Consider the following 19581-nt stretch of genomic DNA (forward strand, 5'->3'; position numbering starts at 1 on the left):
TTTCCGACTGTTCAATTGGTATGCTAACCTTCCCCTGGATTTTTTGACTGTCTGTCAATAGTCGGTCCATTGATCCAACTGTTAACATCATTTAATCAATTTGGGTTTCGGTTATGGTCCATCCAAGAAGCGGTTAATCAATTGGATGGTATGAATCAGGTGCATTAGCTAGCCTAGTAAGTATTGAATTTCCAGGTATAGTTCATTCATTATCAGTTGCATTTTGCTTATATTCGAGAGGACACCTTTATTTGAGATGTGTGACAATTGTCGCTTTCTAAAGTGTCTGGTGTGAAAGGACCATCTCCACTTTTTGGCGTCACAGTACAACTTTGGCCTAAAATTTGCTGCGACCTGTCATTAGTACACATGATGAATTATGTAGCATCCTGTACATCAAATAATGTGTATGATCTTCTGTGGGTACATCATTTGGTGATCTCCAGCCTTTGATATTAAGCTCCCACTATAAATGTGTGGTGCATCAGAAACTTCTCAGCTTTGGAGAGTTCAAAGCCTACGATTGGTGGCATGATTTCTATGTTTGATGGATTAACATCTTTGAACTTGGGAGGCTTCAGGGTGATGGCGCATCCCTTATGTGTCCCACATCATCATCAGCTTGGACGATTAGAAAGAGAAGGTAGCTGGTCCACAAATCACAGTCCATAAATTTTAGAAAATAAGAAGTGCATTTATTTGACGAAGGAATGGGAAGCCATATGCACTTTCCTAACTTGTAAATTAGGACATGCCATTCTCTGGGAACATTGTTACAAGAGATGAGCTACTTGATGAGCTGCTTGCTGGATGATTTCATCAAAGTGCTATAACTAATATGGCCTCATTTACTATACAAAAGAAGAAAAAAAGAACAAAAGAACAGAGATTTTACTTGTGACGATGTGGGATACTTCATTGCTCAGAAAATATAGGTTGCCACTCAGTACTCCTTTAGTGAGGTTTTTCTAAGTGTAAAGCTCCGTCGCAAACCGGGAGTGTCAGCGTCATTATCATTCTCTAAGCTTTATTCCAACTACCTTGGGTTGTCCTTCACAAGTGAGTAGTGTTGGCATCATTATCATTATCTAAGCTTTATTCCAACTACTTGGGATTGGCTATATGAATCTTGTTTCCCTATTTGACTCCGGGCTGTACCTTTAATTAGATCAGAAGTCATCAATATTTTCGTAACGCCTCCTTTTGGGCCTTTTGCAATGAACGTATAAAAAAAAGACTATATTTGAAAGCATAGGAAAATTGTCAAGCTTGAATAAATTTTCTTTTAAATATATGTCGAATAAAACATTTGAAAAAAAGTGGTGACGACGAGCATGCAGTAATAGGTAATGTGATGTCATCACCAATCCTTAGGCATGGATTGTACTATCCATTTAGGCTCAAATTGAGGTCTGGTTTTGTTGAAGTTTGGCACAGAGGGGTTGAAAGATTAAGAGGAACTAGAAGAAGTATGATAGGAGATGGGTGGAGCGTAAGGAAAAAAAGTAGATCGTATGATGGGTTACCAATAATAATTTGGGAGCCATAATGATTTAGAGAAATTTGTTTGAAGGTATGCATAAGGGCATATTGACTATGTGGTTATTGTTGGGGAGGCCTTGTGGAACATTTATCTATATAAAAAGAGTTGTAAAGTGAAGGCAACTAGCATTGTTGTGATTTGTAGATCGACGTATCTGACAATGTGGCCCATTACAACTACAGGAGTCTTCAGTGTAGGTAAAATGGCACAACCATTCCCTAAAAGCCATGTCTGTAAGTGAATCCTTGACCAGTCTCAAGCCAGTTAAAGACAATGTCTACAAGTGAATCCTTGACCAGAGTCAGGTAAGAAGGGAAAGGCGAGGGGTGATGTGTAAGAATGGAAAACTCGCCCAAATCCACACTCTTCAGCCTCTTCATTCGGAATATTACTTTCGACACTTCGAGGGAGGATTTATTCCGTATCTTCTCCAAATACCAGAAACTAACTGATGTGTACATCCCATCCTTTCTGGAATCGTCAAAACCAAGGGGATATGGTTTTGTCCGCTTCAGATACGAGCAAGACGCTAAAAATGCCATGGATGTGCTCAATGGCAAAAGGATCGACGGCCGAATAGTAGATGTGCGATGGGCCAGAAACAGGGCTCCTGACAGAGCCAGCCTCAGCCATTGCAGCACTGTTCGGGTAAAACAAAAACACCATCAGGACTCAACCACCTCTTACTTGGGTGCTCTGAACAGGGTGACAGATAACCGTTCAAGGAAATCACACTCGGAGGAAGACATTGCTACAGTGGCAGATAGAAGAGCAGTAGAAACCAGACTCCAAGCTTTGTTTTTAGGCGTGCTCATTACCGTCTCCAGCCCCAACATTTCAATCCTGAGAATCCGCAGTGCGTTCAACACATCATGTTTCGGCCCATCTCTTGCTGAAATCACGCGAATATCCCCTATCAAATTTCTTCTTAGGTGGAGATCTAAGCAAGCTTTTGACGGATTCCTTCTAGATTCTGAATTCCATAAATCCTCCAATATAATATCAGCAGTTAAATGGTCCCCAGGGGAGCTTTTTAGAGGAGACGGTATTTGGTTGCGACTGTTCGGAATACCCGCTCATGCCTGGATGGAGTCAGTTTTGTTGGACCTAGGTAATCTGCTGGGCAAGGTAACACAGATTGATCCCATCAGCACGTACGGCGTTTTCCAAACGTTTGCTTGTATCAGAGTTGCTATTGCCCCTGGTACGAATATGTGGAGAGCTCTCAAGCTCCAAGTTCTTGGACAATGTTTCCCAATTCTAGCGGAGGTGGAATCACTCTATACTGCCAATACCATCCACCACAGCTCCCTCATCCCAATTGAAGTCCAGACTGTAAAAGAGAGTACGAAAGATTGGGTCCAGAGAAACTTCAGCTCCCCTCTGTCGGCCCCTCCGAAACCCCTGATAGGTGTTTGTGAAAATGTTGCTGAAACATCCCAAGCAAATGACACCCATACTACAAACAGGACTTATGCTTCCTCCCCTAAGGATGGTAACAAATTGCCTATGCAAGCAGGCATCTTTGTGATAAGCAACAAGGACGGTCAGATTCATGAAACTGCTATGGGACCTGCTGATAGGGGACTCGCTGAAATGGGACCTACTAAAATCCTCCTGGGACCTCCTGATGGGGGACCCGCTGATATGCAACCTGTTGACATAGGACCCGCTAATAGGGGATTTGCTAATACGGGTCTTGTTAAGATGGGACAAGCTGATATGGGACCTGCTCATATGGGACAAGCTGATATGAGACCTTCTAATATGGGACCTACTTCAGCTCCCCTTGGAGACCGATCTCAAACCGCTATCAGGGGTGCGGCTTCAGGTAGTGCTTGCGATCAAGACATTGACCTTGCTGACCACTCTAGGCCTGCTATGATTCATAGTACTAGAAACGTATCTCCCAATTGCCCCAGCCCATCGATGCTGCAGATACACAAAAGACTCCCAACTCCACAGCACGATCCTCTAATAGACCGAATTGGCTTGGCCAAGATTACTGCAACTCTGTTCCCAAACGAAATAGAAAATGATCAGAACACCCAAGAGGATAGACAGGCAGATATTTCTGCAGCCACAAACACTTTCAACAAGGAGCTACAACAGAGCTTTCTTCGCCAATCCAGATCTCAAGGGAACTCGCCTCTCAACCTCGGCTCCCAGTCGAAAGGTGCAGATAGTGATGAGGAACCTGATGATGATTTCAATTCGATTACCTAAGACAGAGTGTTCACAGATCATCACAAGTTGAATTGTTTAGAGGAGGCTGATCTTCATTCTTCCTTTGCTAAGGAACCGCTCTCCCCTCAGGACGAGCACAGGCTGGTTATTGATTTGTCCCCTTATTTCGGATCACTCCGAAATATGAATGCAGAAAGGTGTCATCACTATGGACCAGAGATCTTCGAAGAGGATTCAAATAGGAGGGAAGACTGTGATGTTGCCTGAGCTGCCCCACCTGACAAGATATAAGAGAAGGATACCTCCATCTCTGACAGACCGAATCAGTATCCTCCTATGGATCCTCACGAGCAACCTAGAATCAAAGTTGTCAAAGTGTACAAGAGAAGAGGGTGTATTCTCTGTAGCAGGTTGGAATAGGAATCCAGACTTAGAAGACTAAGGCGCAAGGCTGCGAATACAGGCTGTGTAACGGATGGATAAGATCTTAATTTGGAATGCCCATGGTATTGGCAATAAGAGAACAATCAGAACCTTGAAGAGGATGATTAGACGCCATAACCCCTGCATTGTGGTGATTCTTGAACCGATGATCAAGGACGCTCACAGAATCAGAATTGGCTTAAGTATTGGTTTCCACCTCTCCTTCTCTAATGATAATGAGGGTGGAAAAATCTGATTTTTCTATAAAGATTTGTTATCTTGCTCAATTTTTAAAGCTTCTAACCAATCATTAACTATTCAGATTCAGGTACATCATATTCAGCTGTTTGTTTTTCTCACGTCTGTTTACGCCAGCTATTCTAGAATTCTCAGGAGAGCTCTCTGGGATGAGTTAGCGGATCTGTCGTCGTCTATCCATAGCCCGTGGGGAGTGGGTGGTGATTTCCATGCGATCACTAATGCTTCGGAAAGACGTAGTAGAGGTGAGTTTGACAGGCAAAGCGCCAGGGAATTCTCTGAGGCGATCGACAATGCTGGGCTGGTCGAAGCAAGATTCACAGGACAACGCTTCACGTGGTGCAACAACCAAGCGGGGGCATCTAAAATCTGGGCGAGGCTAGATAGAATGCTCACCAATGCTCCCTGGACGTCTTCTTTTCCTCATTTCCGGATCAAGCACCTTCCTCGGGTTAACTCCGACCACAATCCACTTCTCCTGGATTTCCCTCCCCAACCCACTGTCAGCCCAAGGGCGTTCAGATTTCAGATGATGTGGACAAGGGACGATGCTTTCCTTCAGGTAGTTAAAGCAGCTTGGGATAAAGCTGAATCTTATCACCTGGTCTTCAATGTGCTAGCTAAACTTAAGAGCGTCAAGGCTGAGCTAAAAATCTAGAACAAGGAACAATTTGGAAATATTTTTGATCAGATGAAAGCAGTAGAAACAGAACTTGAAACGACTGACCTTCTGTTGCAACAACACTCGTCCAATCAGAGCCTAAGTAGCGACATTCAGTCCAGATTCCAAGTAGCCTCAAATCACCTAGCTCAACTGGAGATCAAGCAGGAGTTGTTTTGGAAACAAAAAGCGAGAAATAGCTGGCTCAAGGAGGGTGACCAGAACTCTAAGTTCTTCCATGCGTCCACAACAGAGCGACATCCCAGAGCTACAATTAACAAAATCGTACTAGATACAAGCGAAGAATTAATGAACTAGGAAGAGATCAAGCGGGAGGCGGTGCGCCATTTTTAAGATAGATTTTCTGGGCGCCCCATCAGCGAGGAATCTACGCTGCTAAACTCAGTCCCTCATTTGTTGACGCAGGAGATGAACGACCAGCTGACTGCGCCCCCATCCTTATTAGAGGTTAAGCAAGTAGCTCTATCCATCTCGAGAGAGGGAGCCCCGGGCCCTGACGGTTTCTCAGGCACTTTTTTCTTATCCTGCTGGGATATTATCAACCAGGATATTCATAAGGCGATGCTGTATTTCTTCCAGGGGGAAAGGTACCTCGAGCAGTCAACTCTACCCTCATTTGCCTCATCCCCAAGGGGCCTGCCCCAAGAAGGTGGTCCGACTATAGGCCAATCAGTTTATGTAACTGCCTATACAAAATTCTTTCCAAGATAATAGTGCTCAGGCTAAACCGTTTGCTGCCTTCCCTGATTTCAGTTGAGCAAAGTGCATTCATCAAGGGTCATTCGATCTTTGAAAACATCGCACTCTCTTAGGAGCTATTCAGAGATTTAAGTAGAAAGAATAGAGGAGGTAACATTGTTTTGAAATTAGATATGGAAAAGGCGTACAACTGGGTGGATTGGTTTTTCCTTAAACAGGTTCTTGGGCGCTTTGGTTTCTGCTAAAAATGGACGAGCTTAGTAGAAAACTGTTGGGCTAGCTGTTGGTTCTCGGTATTAATTAACGGTGAGGCTATGGGTTTTTTCAAGTCCTCGCGAGGGTTGCGGCAAGGGGACCCGCTCTCCGCTAGCCTCTTCATTCTCTGCGCTGATGTGCTTAGTCGTAGCCTTAATCATCTCATGTCTTCTAGGCAATGTTCTCCTTTCGCTCAACGGAGGGGCTGCCTGCCAATTTTCCACCTCCTATATACAAATGACACCCTACTTTTCCTAAACGATGGTTTAGCCTCCCTTCGTAAGATTAAAGCTCTGTTGGATGAATATCAGAAAGCATCTGGCCAATGCATCAACCGTGCGAAAAGCTCCTTCCTTTGCTCGGATAAGATCCCGGCGTCCAGAATTAGAGCCATTTCAATCCTCCTCGGAATTGCCAGATCAAACGGGCCTTTTATCTACCTAGGGGTTCCCTGGCTGTAACTAGACTGAAGGTAAGTATTTTTCAATCCTTGGTGGACAAAGTGGAGGGTCGGATCAGTGGTTGGAAAGCTAGATTTCTGTCACAAGCTGGGAGAGTGGTCCTCATTAAACAAGTGTTGGGGGGTATTCCCATTCATTCTATGGCATCCACCACCCTCCCAAAAGTGGTCCTGACTGAGCTGGAGAGAAGGTTTGCAGCATTTTTTTGGGGATGGGCAGATGGGAAGAGAAAGTTTCATTGGCGAAATTGGAAGACCATTGCTCAGCCGTTAGATGAAGGAGGGCTTGGCATCTGTCAACTCTCTGAAACTATGACTGCGTTACATTTAAAGTTGGCTTGGACCTGCAAATTCCACGCGGATTCCAGCCTTTGGGCTTCCTACATGGCAGCAAAATATGCCTGTCAGCAGCTCTCTTATATTCCTAGAGGCTACGTATGCCTTGGTTCACCACTTTGGAGGAGGATTTCTAGGTTACTGCCATTTATTGAAGCTAAGGTGCAGTGGAAGGTTGGTGTAGGGAACAATAATTTGTGGACGTCGAACTGGACGGGTCTAGGTTCGCTTCAGAACCTGGTGACAGAAGAAATCCCTGTTGACTCTTTGCCTCTAACAGTTAACCAGTTCTTGGGTCCTAACGGCCCCCTCCCTCCCTCTCGAGCTCTCTCCCTACTCCCCCAACAAGCTATTGATCATATTTTTCAAGGCGGTTTCTCCCTATCTGAAGGTCCTGACTCTCCCTTCTGGCCGCTCTCCACTTCAGGCATTTTCACTGTAAAATCAGCCTGGGCGGCAAGTAGACCAAGGGCTCTTAGGAAGGTCTGGGCAAAGTGGGTTTGGAACGAATATTTGCCATCAAAAATTTCTCTGTTCCTTTGGAAGCTGATCCACAAAGTTGTTCCTATGGAGACAGCGGTGCAATCTAGAGGAATTTCGCTCGTATCTAGATGTATTTGTTGCAACAGTGGCTCAGTTAGTAACCCTTCGGTAGAATCCCTCTCTCATCTCTTCCTTAATGGGCATTTAGCCTCGGTAGTTTGGAGCTTCTTCGGATCGACTTTTGGAATCTCAGTCCTGCAGACTCATTCGATGGTTGCTAGATTGTTTCAGTGGAGAAGGTCATATGCGGGCCGCATTTCATCGTCAAGCTCTCGGCACCTGGCACCTGCATTCATCTGGTGGGAATTGTGGAAAGCCAGGAATGGAGCTGTCTTCGATGAGAAACCTCCTTTAGCTGCCATTGTGATTGCCCGGGTGTTGTGGTGGCTCTCCACGACTCGATTGATTTGGCTTCCTCCTAGTTCCTTGCCTGGTAGGACTTTTGGTGGATGTGCAATAAAACACTCGGTGGTGGCTTGGAGGAAACCTCCTACGAGCTGGTTTAAAGTCAATGTGGATGGGTCCTCTCGAGGTAATCTGGGGTTGGCGGGGGGCGGAGGCGTTTGCAGAAATGAGAAGGGTGAAGTCATCTTCGGTTTCTCATTTGGTTATGGGGTGATGTCTAACATTGGAGCAGAATTGAGAGCGGCTCACGATGGTTTATCTCGGACTTAGTGGTTCGGGCTTTCAAAGGAAATGCAGGCTTAGGCTGGAAATGGAAAGGCTAGCTTCTTAGAATGAAGAAGCTCCGCCGTCTTAGGCAAGTGAAGTTTTCTCATATTTTCAGGGAAGGTAATGCCCCGATAGATGTGTTTGCTCAGCTGGGGAGCTCGTCCCAATCCCGCATTTGCTACTTGAGTAAAGATGCCTTTCCCAGAGAGGTCAGAGGGCTTCTTTTCTTAGACAAAGTCGGCTTAGGTACTGTTAGGAGCAAGTAACCTTTCTTGGATTGTATTGTCCCTACTTTTGTTTGTTACGATAGGTCTTTTGTTGGTCCTTTTTTCGTCGGGAGACCCGAATGTACTTTTTGTCTAGATCAATATACTCGTTTTTCGCCAAAAAAAAAAAAAAAAAAAGCGGATCAACTTATCTTTTTTGTGAGAAGATGTAATCAATATTGCCCTTAGTATGGAAAGCTCATATAAAACACTTTTTGTGGAAATAAAAAAAAAAAGTGAATCCTTGACCTGTCTCAAGCTAGTTAAAAGAGTTGTCTGTTGAACCTCATAATATGATATGGACTCAAGAGGAGAGGGAGGTAGTGAAGCTTCCTCCTAAAGGAGAAGGGTCAGAAGCTCCGAGGACGTGGGCAGTGGTGATGTTAGTCTTGATAGTTGTGGAGACCGTCTTATAGTTCTTTAAAAGTGATTGGAGAATGTAGTGGACTTTGTATGTGAATGTCTGAGAGAATGCTTGATGATCGCATGATTATCATACATGGCTTTGAGATTGCCGAAGTAATCATTGATATATGATGTTTTCGCTTATACTTTTGAATGTTGATCATGCATTTGCATGGGATTTTGACTGTTGTGAGAACTTCTTAAGAATTTCCATCCCACTTACATGGGCCGGTTTAAGCTAGAAAATATGTGCCATAAAATTTTGGAGAAATAGTAGATAACAAGCAAGCAAAGGCCATGTAATCATTTTCCTACCATTTGGAATATTCAGGATTGGAGATTTCCATTTCTCTTTAATTTGAAGAATACTCTCAGTAGTCATAGGTAGCGATGGATGTTAAATCCATATTGCCCATCATTGCCTGCCTCTAACGGCAGCTTGTTAGTATGGCCTTTTCAAATAAGAAAGGTATCATTTTTTAAATTTAGTTTACATCAGTTAGAGAAGCATTCTTAAAGACATATTGAGAAGGAAGGGATGCATTGAGGAAGAAGGAGAGCCCGTGAAGAGAGCAGGAATTATAGAAGTCAATGGAATGATTTTGAATAAGTTTTGGTAAATGAGATGGTCTTTGGAGACGGTTTTAAAAAAGAGAACCGAGGTTGTAGATGATTTTGGAGAGCGAGGTGATGTTGGGGATTAATTTGGAGAGAGTGATGGAATCAAAATTTATGGTTTTTTTTTTTTTCCTTCTAAATAGAAAAAGGAAAGTGAAGGTAAAGAAAAATGTGAGAAGATAAAAGAAAAGTAAAGAGAATCTTAGGTTTTGAAGAAATAGATGATCTTGAAATTCTAAATATGGACTTAAAAAAAGAAAAGAAAAAAGAGTTAAACATCTTGAAAGTAAAAGATCCAAGAAAGTTGGAGAAATAGAAGAACATAGAAATTGTAGATCCATCTTTTATTCTTTTATAGCGAAATTTTAGGGAAGAAAAGAAGAAAGGATATTCTTTGAGGGTGGTATGACTTGCAAGATGATTGCTATATATATGTCAAAGGAATGATGAGGTTTTGATGATTGGTTGTTTAAATATGATGAAGTCTTATCTTTATTGTTGTAATTAGAAAGTGAAGAAGAGAAGAGAGGAAGAAAGAAGGAAACTTCCCTACTTTCTATATTCTTACACAAAGCAACATAGCAATGTATATATAAAGGGCTGTTTAGATGCAAGCAAAGCTGTTTGTAAAGCACCTTGAATTGGCTAGCAAGGTAATGCTACTGATTAGTTATTTTGTTTGCTGTTTGTAAAGCACCTTCAAATACAACGGATTTGCACATTGACACATCTGGCACATAATCGAGATTGATGCTGGCACACATGCATGTAATTGAGATTGATGCCTGTACGGAGCATTTTATTCGAAGTGCAGAACTTGGGATGAGCTTTTCCACCTCTTCACAAGAATCTATCCTTAACTTCTTCTTTTTTTTTTTTTGGGTACAAATCTATCCTGGCCATATTCCACCTTTCAAGGGCGTGATGTCCTTATTATTATCATTACTGTTTTATATATTCTTATGCATAAATAGGTTTTAAACCATAGAGAAGATGTTTGCTCCGGGCTGCGCATGTTGGGCACAACTTTGCTTGGATTCATACAACCCCTAAGAGTTCCAAGTGGTCCCATGGCATGTGAGACTAAGTGAGCCAAACTAAATATGCTATTAAATAAGGTTTCATCCAATATCTAATTACATACTTTTCACGTGTACAATTTTATTTATTTATTTATTTTTACTTTCAATCTACATTTGCAATTCTCATTTGATGCATTCAACAATCACAATTTTCAATCAAAGACAAGTTTTCTATTCTCATCAATGACTCGTAGTAGGACACTTGCACGGTCCAGTCGATTGGACAAGATATTTACTAGTTCTAGCAAACATTTCATAGGCTACAATATGAAAATCACATCAGTTGGATGATCTAATCCATCCATATGTGGGTTTCTTTTTATATTTATTTATTGCCAAACCATGGATGGGATGGTTAGCATTTTCTAATAAAATTGATTCTTTAGAACTGTAAGCAATCGATGATGGGCCTAACAGATGGATAGCTCACTGCTGAATAGGCCTACTTTCCCATAAATCATGTTGACTGTCCACTAAATAGTTATTGTTCATATGGTATAAATCATCTTATTAGTGGGAAATTTACAGTGGCACAAGAAATATGTCCCGGACGTACTGTACAGCCCATATTGCTTGGTTAGACTGGCCAAGTGTCCCCTTGCAAGTAGAAAACTGCATGTGATGATGATTTCCACACTTCTTTTTGGCATCACAAAAGTCCAACTCGAAAATCACCACATAGTAACAAGTGATTACCCTTATACGGTTACACCCTACGTACATGGCTGTGGGAAGGTGAAAGAACTCTGTGTGTGATGATCGAAAAATACAAAATATAAAATATACATGAAACACCACTCTTCTTTGTCTAAATGTTTGCTTAGCCCACATTTGTACTATTCTTTGTTGAATGTTAATTTTCTTAGCCCACATTTGTCTAGACCATTGGAAAATAAAAAATAAAAAATAATAAAAAAGACCAATGGCTAGGTAGGCAACATTAGTTAGATCATCCAGCTTAAAGATTAAGTTATCTTGTTGTTGAGGTGGGCCAAAATTTGAAAACAAAGAGAGCTTAGACATTATTTTTATTTTTATTTGTTTGCAGAAAGGTGGGAGCACACCACCTGTAATTTTATTGATTTGAAAATAGTTATGTACAGCCATTTAGGTAGGTGCAAATACAACAAACAACTACCACACATATCATATAGACCAAGCAAAATACACAAAATTACAGAAAGGAGAAAACAACTTAAGCTTCTTCTTTTTTTTTTTTTTTTTTTTTTGTAGACACGAATTGTACAAACATATTTACCCTATCTCCAGTCATCTCACCGTCATTGCCATTTAGGAAACACCATGTAAGGAAAAACTGAGGAAAGCATTCTATCAATAAATATATAGAATTCTCTCCTTCCCTTCCTCCAAAGTGCTAGGGTCCAGAAAAGCATCCCTATGCCTACTTCGTGTCCAACTCCAAATCCTATCCACATTAATTCCCAATCATATTTCCTTTTAGATTGCAATGTGGCCAGAGGGGATGGCGGTGCACTCTCTGCATCTTCGCATTTCTTTGTTAGTGGAGGTCCACACAAACCGGAGTTCTCTTTGAATGATTCGCTGTTAAATGTAAGAAACTGCTGGCTCTGTGGTATTTTTCCCACAAGGAAATTCTTTGAGAGATTCAACACTGCAAGGAATGTTAGCTCTGTTAGCTGCCAAGGGATCTCTCCAAACAATTTATTATGTGAGAGATCTAATGACTCTAGATCCCTTAGATTCTGAAATGATGTTGGAATTCTGCCAGTTAAATCATTGTTGGACATGTTGAGCACAAGGAATGACTTTAGATCCCCAATTGATTCTGGGATATTCCCATGAAATTTGTTTCTCGAGAGATCCACTACAGTAAAGGCCGTAAGGATCTTTACTATTCCCATTTGTAGCCCTTTGATGACTAAAGACACTTTGTTTTGATAGTATATGGGATTTCCTCTACCGTAAATCATTTTGCCGAGGACCAAAGATTGGGATTTGTCCTCTTCCATCATTGCCTTCCAACTCTTGAACATATTTGATGGCAAATTACCCTCAAAGCTATTGAAAGAGAGGTCAAAAATTTGTAACAGTGGAAAAGCTTGAGGATGCCCAATGGTGCCATGAAATTGGTTGGATCTTAAGACGAGAACACGCAATTGGGACAAAGCTTCCAACCATAAAGGGAATGTGTCATGTATCTGATTGTTTCCAAGGTTTAATACCTCCAACATTTTGCAATTAGCCAAAGACCTTGGCACTTGGCCCTCTAATTGATTCCCACTGAGATCAAGCGTTCGTATGTTGCATCCCTCTTTAAATATTTGAAGTAAGGTGCCATTAAAAGCATTTTCTTGAAGATTCAACACATTAAGTCCACCACCAATCTCACCCAAACATGGTGGAATCTGACCGGTGAAGTGATTGTGAGATAAATCAAGGACTGCTAGGGATGTTGCATTGCAAACTGATTGAGGGATTTCACCACCAAGGCTATTGTTTGAAACTGAAAAGAAAAAGAGCGGTGGTGGGATAGGAAGTGAGCCTTCTAGCTTGTTGGAGCTAATGTCCAGAACACTTAAGTCACTGATCAATAAAAGATGGGGAGATGGTACTATTCCCTGCAGAACATTGTGAGAAAGATTTAAAGAGTATAAAGACCCATTGCCAACCTCCCATATCCATTTGGGTATTTCACCACTAATTTTATTATAGGAAAGGTCCAATTCCCTCAACCCCTCTTGATTTCTCAAGAAATTTGGAAATGTGCTGATGTTGCAAGAACGTAACAACAAAAATTGAAACTGGGGGATGGAAACAAAGGTGGAATTACCACTGCTATATTGGACTGACAAGTTGTTATTTGAAAGATCCAGAGAGTAAAATTTTTTGAGGTTTTGAAATAAGCCTAGCTCCACAACACCACTGAAATTGTTGGAAGAAAGGAAAAGTAGTCAAAGCTTGGTAAGTTGAAAGATAAATCTGGGTATCATCCCCTACAGTTTATTGTTACCCAAATGGATGTACTCCAGCTGTGAAGAAGAGGCATTGTGAAACTCCCCAAGTCGACCGCTAAGTTGGTTACCTTCGAGGTCCAACCATTGTAATGATGGGAGTGAAAGCAATGATGATGGAATGGTCCCATTAAGCAAATTATTCCCTAAGTTGATCTCTTTGAGATTCAGAAGCTCATTTCCATATGAAGAAGGAATTGGGCCGCTCAATTTATTGGATGAAAGATACAGATATTGAGGTTTGGTAAGGTTCAAAAGTGAGGATGGTAATGAACCAGACAAGTTGCAATTGCTGAGGCCTAAATGAGTCAAGAATTTGAGATTACTGAGAGAATCTGGTAACTTTCCTGAAAATCCAGTGTATGAAAGAATCAATTGCTGTAGAGTATTGTTTTGAGGGAACTCCGGCAAATTGATAGCTACAAGTGGATTGTATGATATGTCGATGATTTGTAGATTTGGCAGCTGGAAAACACTCTCAGGGAATTTTCCATGCAATCCACAATATCTAAGGAGGAGGGACGTCAAGGAGGATAAGTTCCCTATGAAATTGGGCACTGCAGAGGAGAGATTGTTATAGCTGAGATCGAGTTCAGATAAGAAATGGAATTGTGAAAGGGAAGAATAGATGGAGCTTGAAAGACCACAGTTTTGTAAGATCAACTTGCGGAGACTCCCTGGAAGTTGGGCACTGCAGAGGAGAGATTGTTATAGCTGAGGTCGAGTTCAAATAAGAAATGGAGGTGTGAAAGGGAGGAATAGATGGAACCCGAAGGAAGACAAGATCGTAAGCTCAACTTGCGGAGAGTAGGGAGTGGCAAATCTAAGGTCTGGCCCTGCAGTAAGATGTGTACCGAGTCCAGATAGAGTTCACTCAGATTGGACAGGTTTTGGACGACTGCTCCAATGCTTGGGTTTTCGAGTTTCAGGTCTTTATAGGTTGAACCATTCCAATATTCATTGAAAGAAAGATCGAGAGAAACCAAAGAGGTCAAGCGGGAGATTTCCAGTGGGATTTGGCCATAAAAAGATAAGAGAGAGAGGTTGAGATGGGTCAAACTGGTGAGCTGGTCAAACCCAGATGGGATCGGAGAGCCATCAAAATAATTGAAAGCAAGGTTGAGCTTCTGCAGGTTCCGAAGACGAAAGAGGCTTTCAAAATCAATCCGACCAGAGATAAAGAGCTCACGGAGGTCGAGGCTGATCACGTGACCAGTGGGTCCATCGCACGTGATGCCTTCCCAGGAGCAGCAATCGGTATTGTTTGAATTCCAGGAGGGAAGAGTAGAGAGGGTGGAAACAGTGAAGTGAAAACCATGCTTGGGGTGGAGTAAAGCAGAGAGCGATGATGGTTGCATTGTTGGGTAGTGAGAAAGAGAAGAGATGATAAAAAGAAGAGAACGAGAAATGATGGGTAGTTTTTAGAAGAAAAGAGGATAGCCATTAGTTACTATTGGATGGGATGGGTGTGGGAATTTAGGATGTGTAGGAATAGAAAGCGTGAGGGTCATTTATAGGCATAAAGTGAAGAGGCTTTACGAGTGTAAAGACTCATACGTGTGAATTTCAGACGAGAGCCGCTCGCCCTGAGAGTAGCTAGGCATCAGAGGAAGAGAAAGCGTTGTGGGTATTTACATACACAGCGGATTGGCCGGTGTACCACACACCACCGACCTAGCTGGTATGACGCCACCAATTTACGTGGGTCCCATGAGGTATGTGTTAAACTGTTCGTCAATTTGGCGAGCTCTTCGTGAGTCTTAGATAAAAATACGGCAGATGCAAAGTTCAAGTGGACCACACTGCAAAAAGCAATGAGGGATTGAATGTCTACCGTTAAAATCCTTTTGTTTGTCTTAATTTATTTTTCTTCGTTCATGTCTGTGTGACTTTACGAACAGATTGGATGGAAAATAAATATTATGTTAGGCCCTAAAAACGAGAATCATTGCTCCCCTGCTATTTGTGGTGTGGTCCACTTGAACTTTGGATATGACTTATTTTTGATTTTATTAACTAAAATGTGATCTCTGCAAATGGATGAAGGGTGTGGATATAATAAATACAACATGGTCAGGCCCATGCAAGTTTGATCTCATTTGAACCGTTCATACAACTCGGAACTCCTCGAGTCAGCGATCATCTTCGTACAACAGGTGGGTGTGCGTGGTACACCAGCAAATCCGACTTGAAAGAGAATTTTACAAAATAATACCTTACTATCGTGTTATTTACATTCCGGTACCTTTTTAAATTAAGTTTTCATTAGCCCACCTCATGAATAAAGTTAATCTCAACGGATAACTTCTATCACTTATGTTATCATTTTTTTCTAAAATTACTAAAATGCCCATTAATTAATTAGGTTGCATAAATAAATGTTATTATTAAAAAATTTCTAAAAAAGGAAAAGAAATCAACTGGACGCTTTGATGTTCTATAAGCCCCACCGTAATGCATATTTTATATACATTAAGGTGGACCACACCATAGGAAACATTGGTGATTGAGGGCCCACCATTAAAAACTTTCTTGAGCCCACTGTAATGCCCACCACAATGTTTTTTTTCCGTCCATGTTCATTAGGTGATGCAGAATTGGATGAAGAGAAAACACAAATATACGCTTCGTCCAAAACTTTGGTAGGACCTAAGAAGTTTTTAATGGCAAACTTTAAACACCACTGTTTCTTATGGTGTGGTCCACTTGAGATTTTGATCTGCCTAGTTCTTAGGTTCATGCCCTAAGATGATATGGGAAAAATGGATGGATGGCTTGGATATATAAAACATGTGGAGCTCATAAAACACCGTATGTAATCCGCATTCGGTGGGTCTCTTTGTGGTAGGGCTGTCAACAGGCCGGCTCAGGGATACGTCTCGGCCTGGATTTTGAACTGTTTCGAGCTGGCTGCTATTCAAAATTCTGATTTTCCCTGCCAGATCCCGGCCCACTAACACCCCTGCTTTGTCCTAGGTTAAAACGTGTCTAGATTAGATGCACCCCGGTCTCACCCAACGCGGTGTGGTCCTGACTGTGGGGCCCACATTGATGCATGTATTGTATATTCAGGCTGTTCATCCATATTTCTGCTCCTTTTAGGGCATGAACACAAAAAATTATTAAGCACATCCAACTCTCAAGTGAACCACCACGCTGATTGAATATCCGCCATTAAAAATTTCCTAGGGCCCACTGTAATACCCATCATGGGTTTTTTGATAAGGACACAAAGACCTGAATGAAGGGAGTAAAAAATCTCCGCTTGATCAGTTAACTTTTGTAGCCCACAAAAAGTTTTTAGTGGTGGATGTTCAATAACATCTGTTCCTCCGGCATGGTCCACCTGAGATTTAGATCTACTTTTTTTTTTTTTTACTCTAAAACGATCGGAAAATCTATTGGAAGATGTTATATACAATGCATACATCATGGTGGGGCTCATAGAGTACCACTAATATATTACAACGGGAAAGAGAGACCGGAGGCAGATTACCTTCGGACCATGCCAGTAAGGAGTGGCTGCTGATCGCTAGCTGCTCGATAGGGCCTATCATGATGTACGTGTTTAATCCACACCGTCCATCTATTTTACTAAGATAATTTTAAGGCATGAGGTAAAAAATGTAGGAGATTCAATTCTCAGGTGGACCATTTTAGAGGAAACAGTGGCGATTAAATGGCCATCATAAAAAATTTCTTATAGGATCAAAAGTTTTGGATCTAGCTGGTTTCAACTTCTTCCTTTCATCCAGGGCTGTGTGTCCTTATCAACAGGTTGGATGACAAATAAACATTATGATGAGCAATATGGTGGGCCTTAGGGAGTTTTTAATGGTGGGCATTCAATTAGCATTGTTTCTTATGGTATGATTCACCTGAGATTTGGATCCTCTTAATTTTTGGGTTCATGACCTGGATATACAATACATACGTCAAGGTGGGCCCCACGGTCAGGGCCAAACAAAATCCATAAATCCTCATCCTAATTAACTATGCAATCCACGTCCAGAGAAAATTGTTGACATATTTTTTTTTTCCTTTTTTTGTGATTTTTTATAAAAACATTAATTAATAATTTTACTTTTAGATATCTATTTAATTCTTTTTAAGCACCTTTATTAATTAATGGATATTTAAGTCATTTTTGAAAGAGATAATAAGCAAAATTGGAGAAGACTAACAGAAGGTTTCCTTGACAATAACAAAAGAAAAACTTAATTTATAAATGTATCAGATGTAAATACTATATTAATGAAGTATTATTTTGGAAAATTCTCTTAATAAAATTTAAGTAGGCTACATGACAGAAACAATGAGACCGAACATCAACCATTGAAACATTTGTGGGGTCATAAAAGTTTTAGATCATGCTATGTTAGGGGACCGTGGAAGCACACATAGTAGAATTAAGAGGAGTAATCCAATCGCACAATCCAAGCATAACAAAAACACAATGGTTTAATGTGGAAAAACCCTTGCAAGGAAAAACCACAGTATAAAGTGATGTATGATCACTATGAAAGCATAAATTACAAAGAGAGAGCTTATCCAAGTCAAGAAGTGGGTGCTCAATTTGGCAGTTTCCAATTACACAAGTGATGGTTGGGCTACCGGGATCTTTGTATTTTTGTAGCGTATCTTACTTTAAGATGACACTCACTTTTTCTATCAAAAAAATTTTCTTTTATATGTTTTGCCGTCTTTTGGTAGTGCATAAATCTTTCAGAAATTTATAATATGAAGGGATTTATTTAACGACATCTAGTAGAGGGATGTTGACTTTCACTTTTTTCAGCACCCTATAATATCTTGAGAGTTAGAGAGAGATCTTAGTGCAATCAACTGTTGGGGAATGACACAATCAGCTTACTTTGGGATTCCGATTCTAATCTATGTTGGGCAATGCTAGGTCTATCATTCTCATATTCTTCCAGGTCCTTAAGCTTGTCAGCCTTTACCGGAATGAATTTGTTAATTGTCTTTCCACTCCTAAGAATAGTAATAAACTTGGCTTGCTTTATTTGATTTAAAGAGCTTAAGTCACTAATTTCACATTGTGATTTTGGATTGGGGAGAGGTTGGGCCGAAAGCATCCCTTTCTCTCTAATTGTTAAGTGCGATTCAATCCATTAAATAGCCTTAGTAAGGTCTTGAAATGCTTGTAATGTGTCTTGATTGAAAAGCTCTTGGTTTTGGACGTGTTTTAAAACCGGATCCTCTTGAGGTTTCTTTCGATTTAGGAATTGTGTAAGGATCTCTTGTGGGTTAGCCGTTTGTCCATTCCTCCAACCGAAATTTGGATGATTTCTCCAGCTGGAGTTGTATGTGTTTGAGGTTGGTCTTTTAAAAGGTCTTTGGTAGTTATTCACAACATTTGATTGCTTATTTAATATCTCTTAAAAAGTGTGTATTGTTGGACAATTTTCAGTTATATGTATATTGCAAGCACAAATACCACAAACAACTTCCTCAACTTTACTGGGTTTGATAGGTTCTGCCTTCTTAAGTTCCATGACCTCGACTTTCCTTATGAGATTGGTTACCCTTGCACTTATATCATCTTCTTCTTTTTAAGCGTAAATTCATCCCCTTTCCTTTGATTGAGTAGGCTTAGAAGTGGTGGGTCTTGGGAAGGTGTCCCATGATTGCACATTTTCTGTTAATTGATCAAGGTAATCCCACGCATCATCGGCATCTTTATTCATGAATTCACCATTACACATCATCTCTACGAACTGGCGCATTGGTGAAGTTAATCAATTATAGAAAAAACTAATTGTTTGCTATGTTTCGTAGCCATGATGTGGATAGGAATTCGTGACATCCTTGAATCTTTCCCATCATTGGAAGAAGGTCTCTTCCTCTTTCTGGGCAAAGCTCATGATTGCTTTCCTTAAATTATTAGTTTTATGAAACGAGAAAAACTTTTTGAAAATTTTTTAGGTCATCTCGACCCATGTGTCGATGGATTTTGGTTTTAAGGAGTGCATCCATGTCTTAGCCTTCTCCTTTAATGAAAAGGGAAACAATTTTAGTCACAATGTGTCTTCTGACACGTTTGAAAAGTGTAATGTGGCAACTATCGCATCAAACTCTTTAATGTGCAAGTATGGACTTTCAGAATCTATCCATAAAATTTAGGAAGGAGTTGGATCA

The 19581-nt window shown here is 40.9% G+C and overlaps 1 protein-coding gene and 1 non-coding gene across 2 annotated transcripts; one reads left to right on the forward strand and one right to left on the reverse strand.

Moving 5' to 3' along the window:
* Positions 1-11709: 11709 nt before the first annotated feature.
* LOC131255212 (receptor-like protein Cf-9 homolog) lies at positions 11710-14780 on the reverse strand. The gene is made up of 4 exons (XM_058255907.1): positions 14483-14780; positions 13422-14099; positions 12996-13029; positions 11710-12901 (listed from the first exon to the last, which is right to left on the reverse strand). The coding sequence occupies exons 1-4, from the start codon at positions 14778-14780 to the stop codon at positions 11710-11712; spliced, it is 2202 nt and encodes a 733-aa protein (XP_058111890.1).
* Positions 14781-19218: 4438 nt separating this feature from the next.
* LOC131257173 (small nucleolar RNA R71) lies at positions 19219-19326 on the forward strand. The gene has a single exon (XR_009177187.1). It is a non-coding gene; the product is annotated as a small nucleolar RNA R71 (small nucleolar RNA).
* The last annotated feature ends 255 nt before the right edge of the window (positions 19327-19581 follow it).

This window comes from Magnolia sinica, chromosome 9, assembly GCF_029962835.1.
Source record: "Magnolia sinica isolate HGM2019 chromosome 9, MsV1, whole genome shotgun sequence".
NCBI classification, from domain to species: Eukaryota; Viridiplantae; Streptophyta; class Magnoliopsida; order Magnoliales; family Magnoliaceae; genus Magnolia; species Magnolia sinica.

Bases quoted from the DNA above. Each gene is read 5' to 3' on its own strand.
- LOC131255212 (XM_058255907.1), bottom strand. From the start codon at position 14,780: ATGCAACCATCATCGCTCTCTGCTTTACTCCACCCCAAGCATGGTTTT. The intron at 14,100-14,482 runs GTTTGACCCATC...CCCAACTTCCAG, and splicing joins TGGGTTTGACCAGCTCACCA to GGAGTCTCCGCAAGTTGATC. The intron at 13,030-13,421 runs GTAACAATAAAC...AATGTTCTGCAG, and splicing joins GCTGGAGTACATCCATTTGG to GGAATAGTACCATCTCCCCA.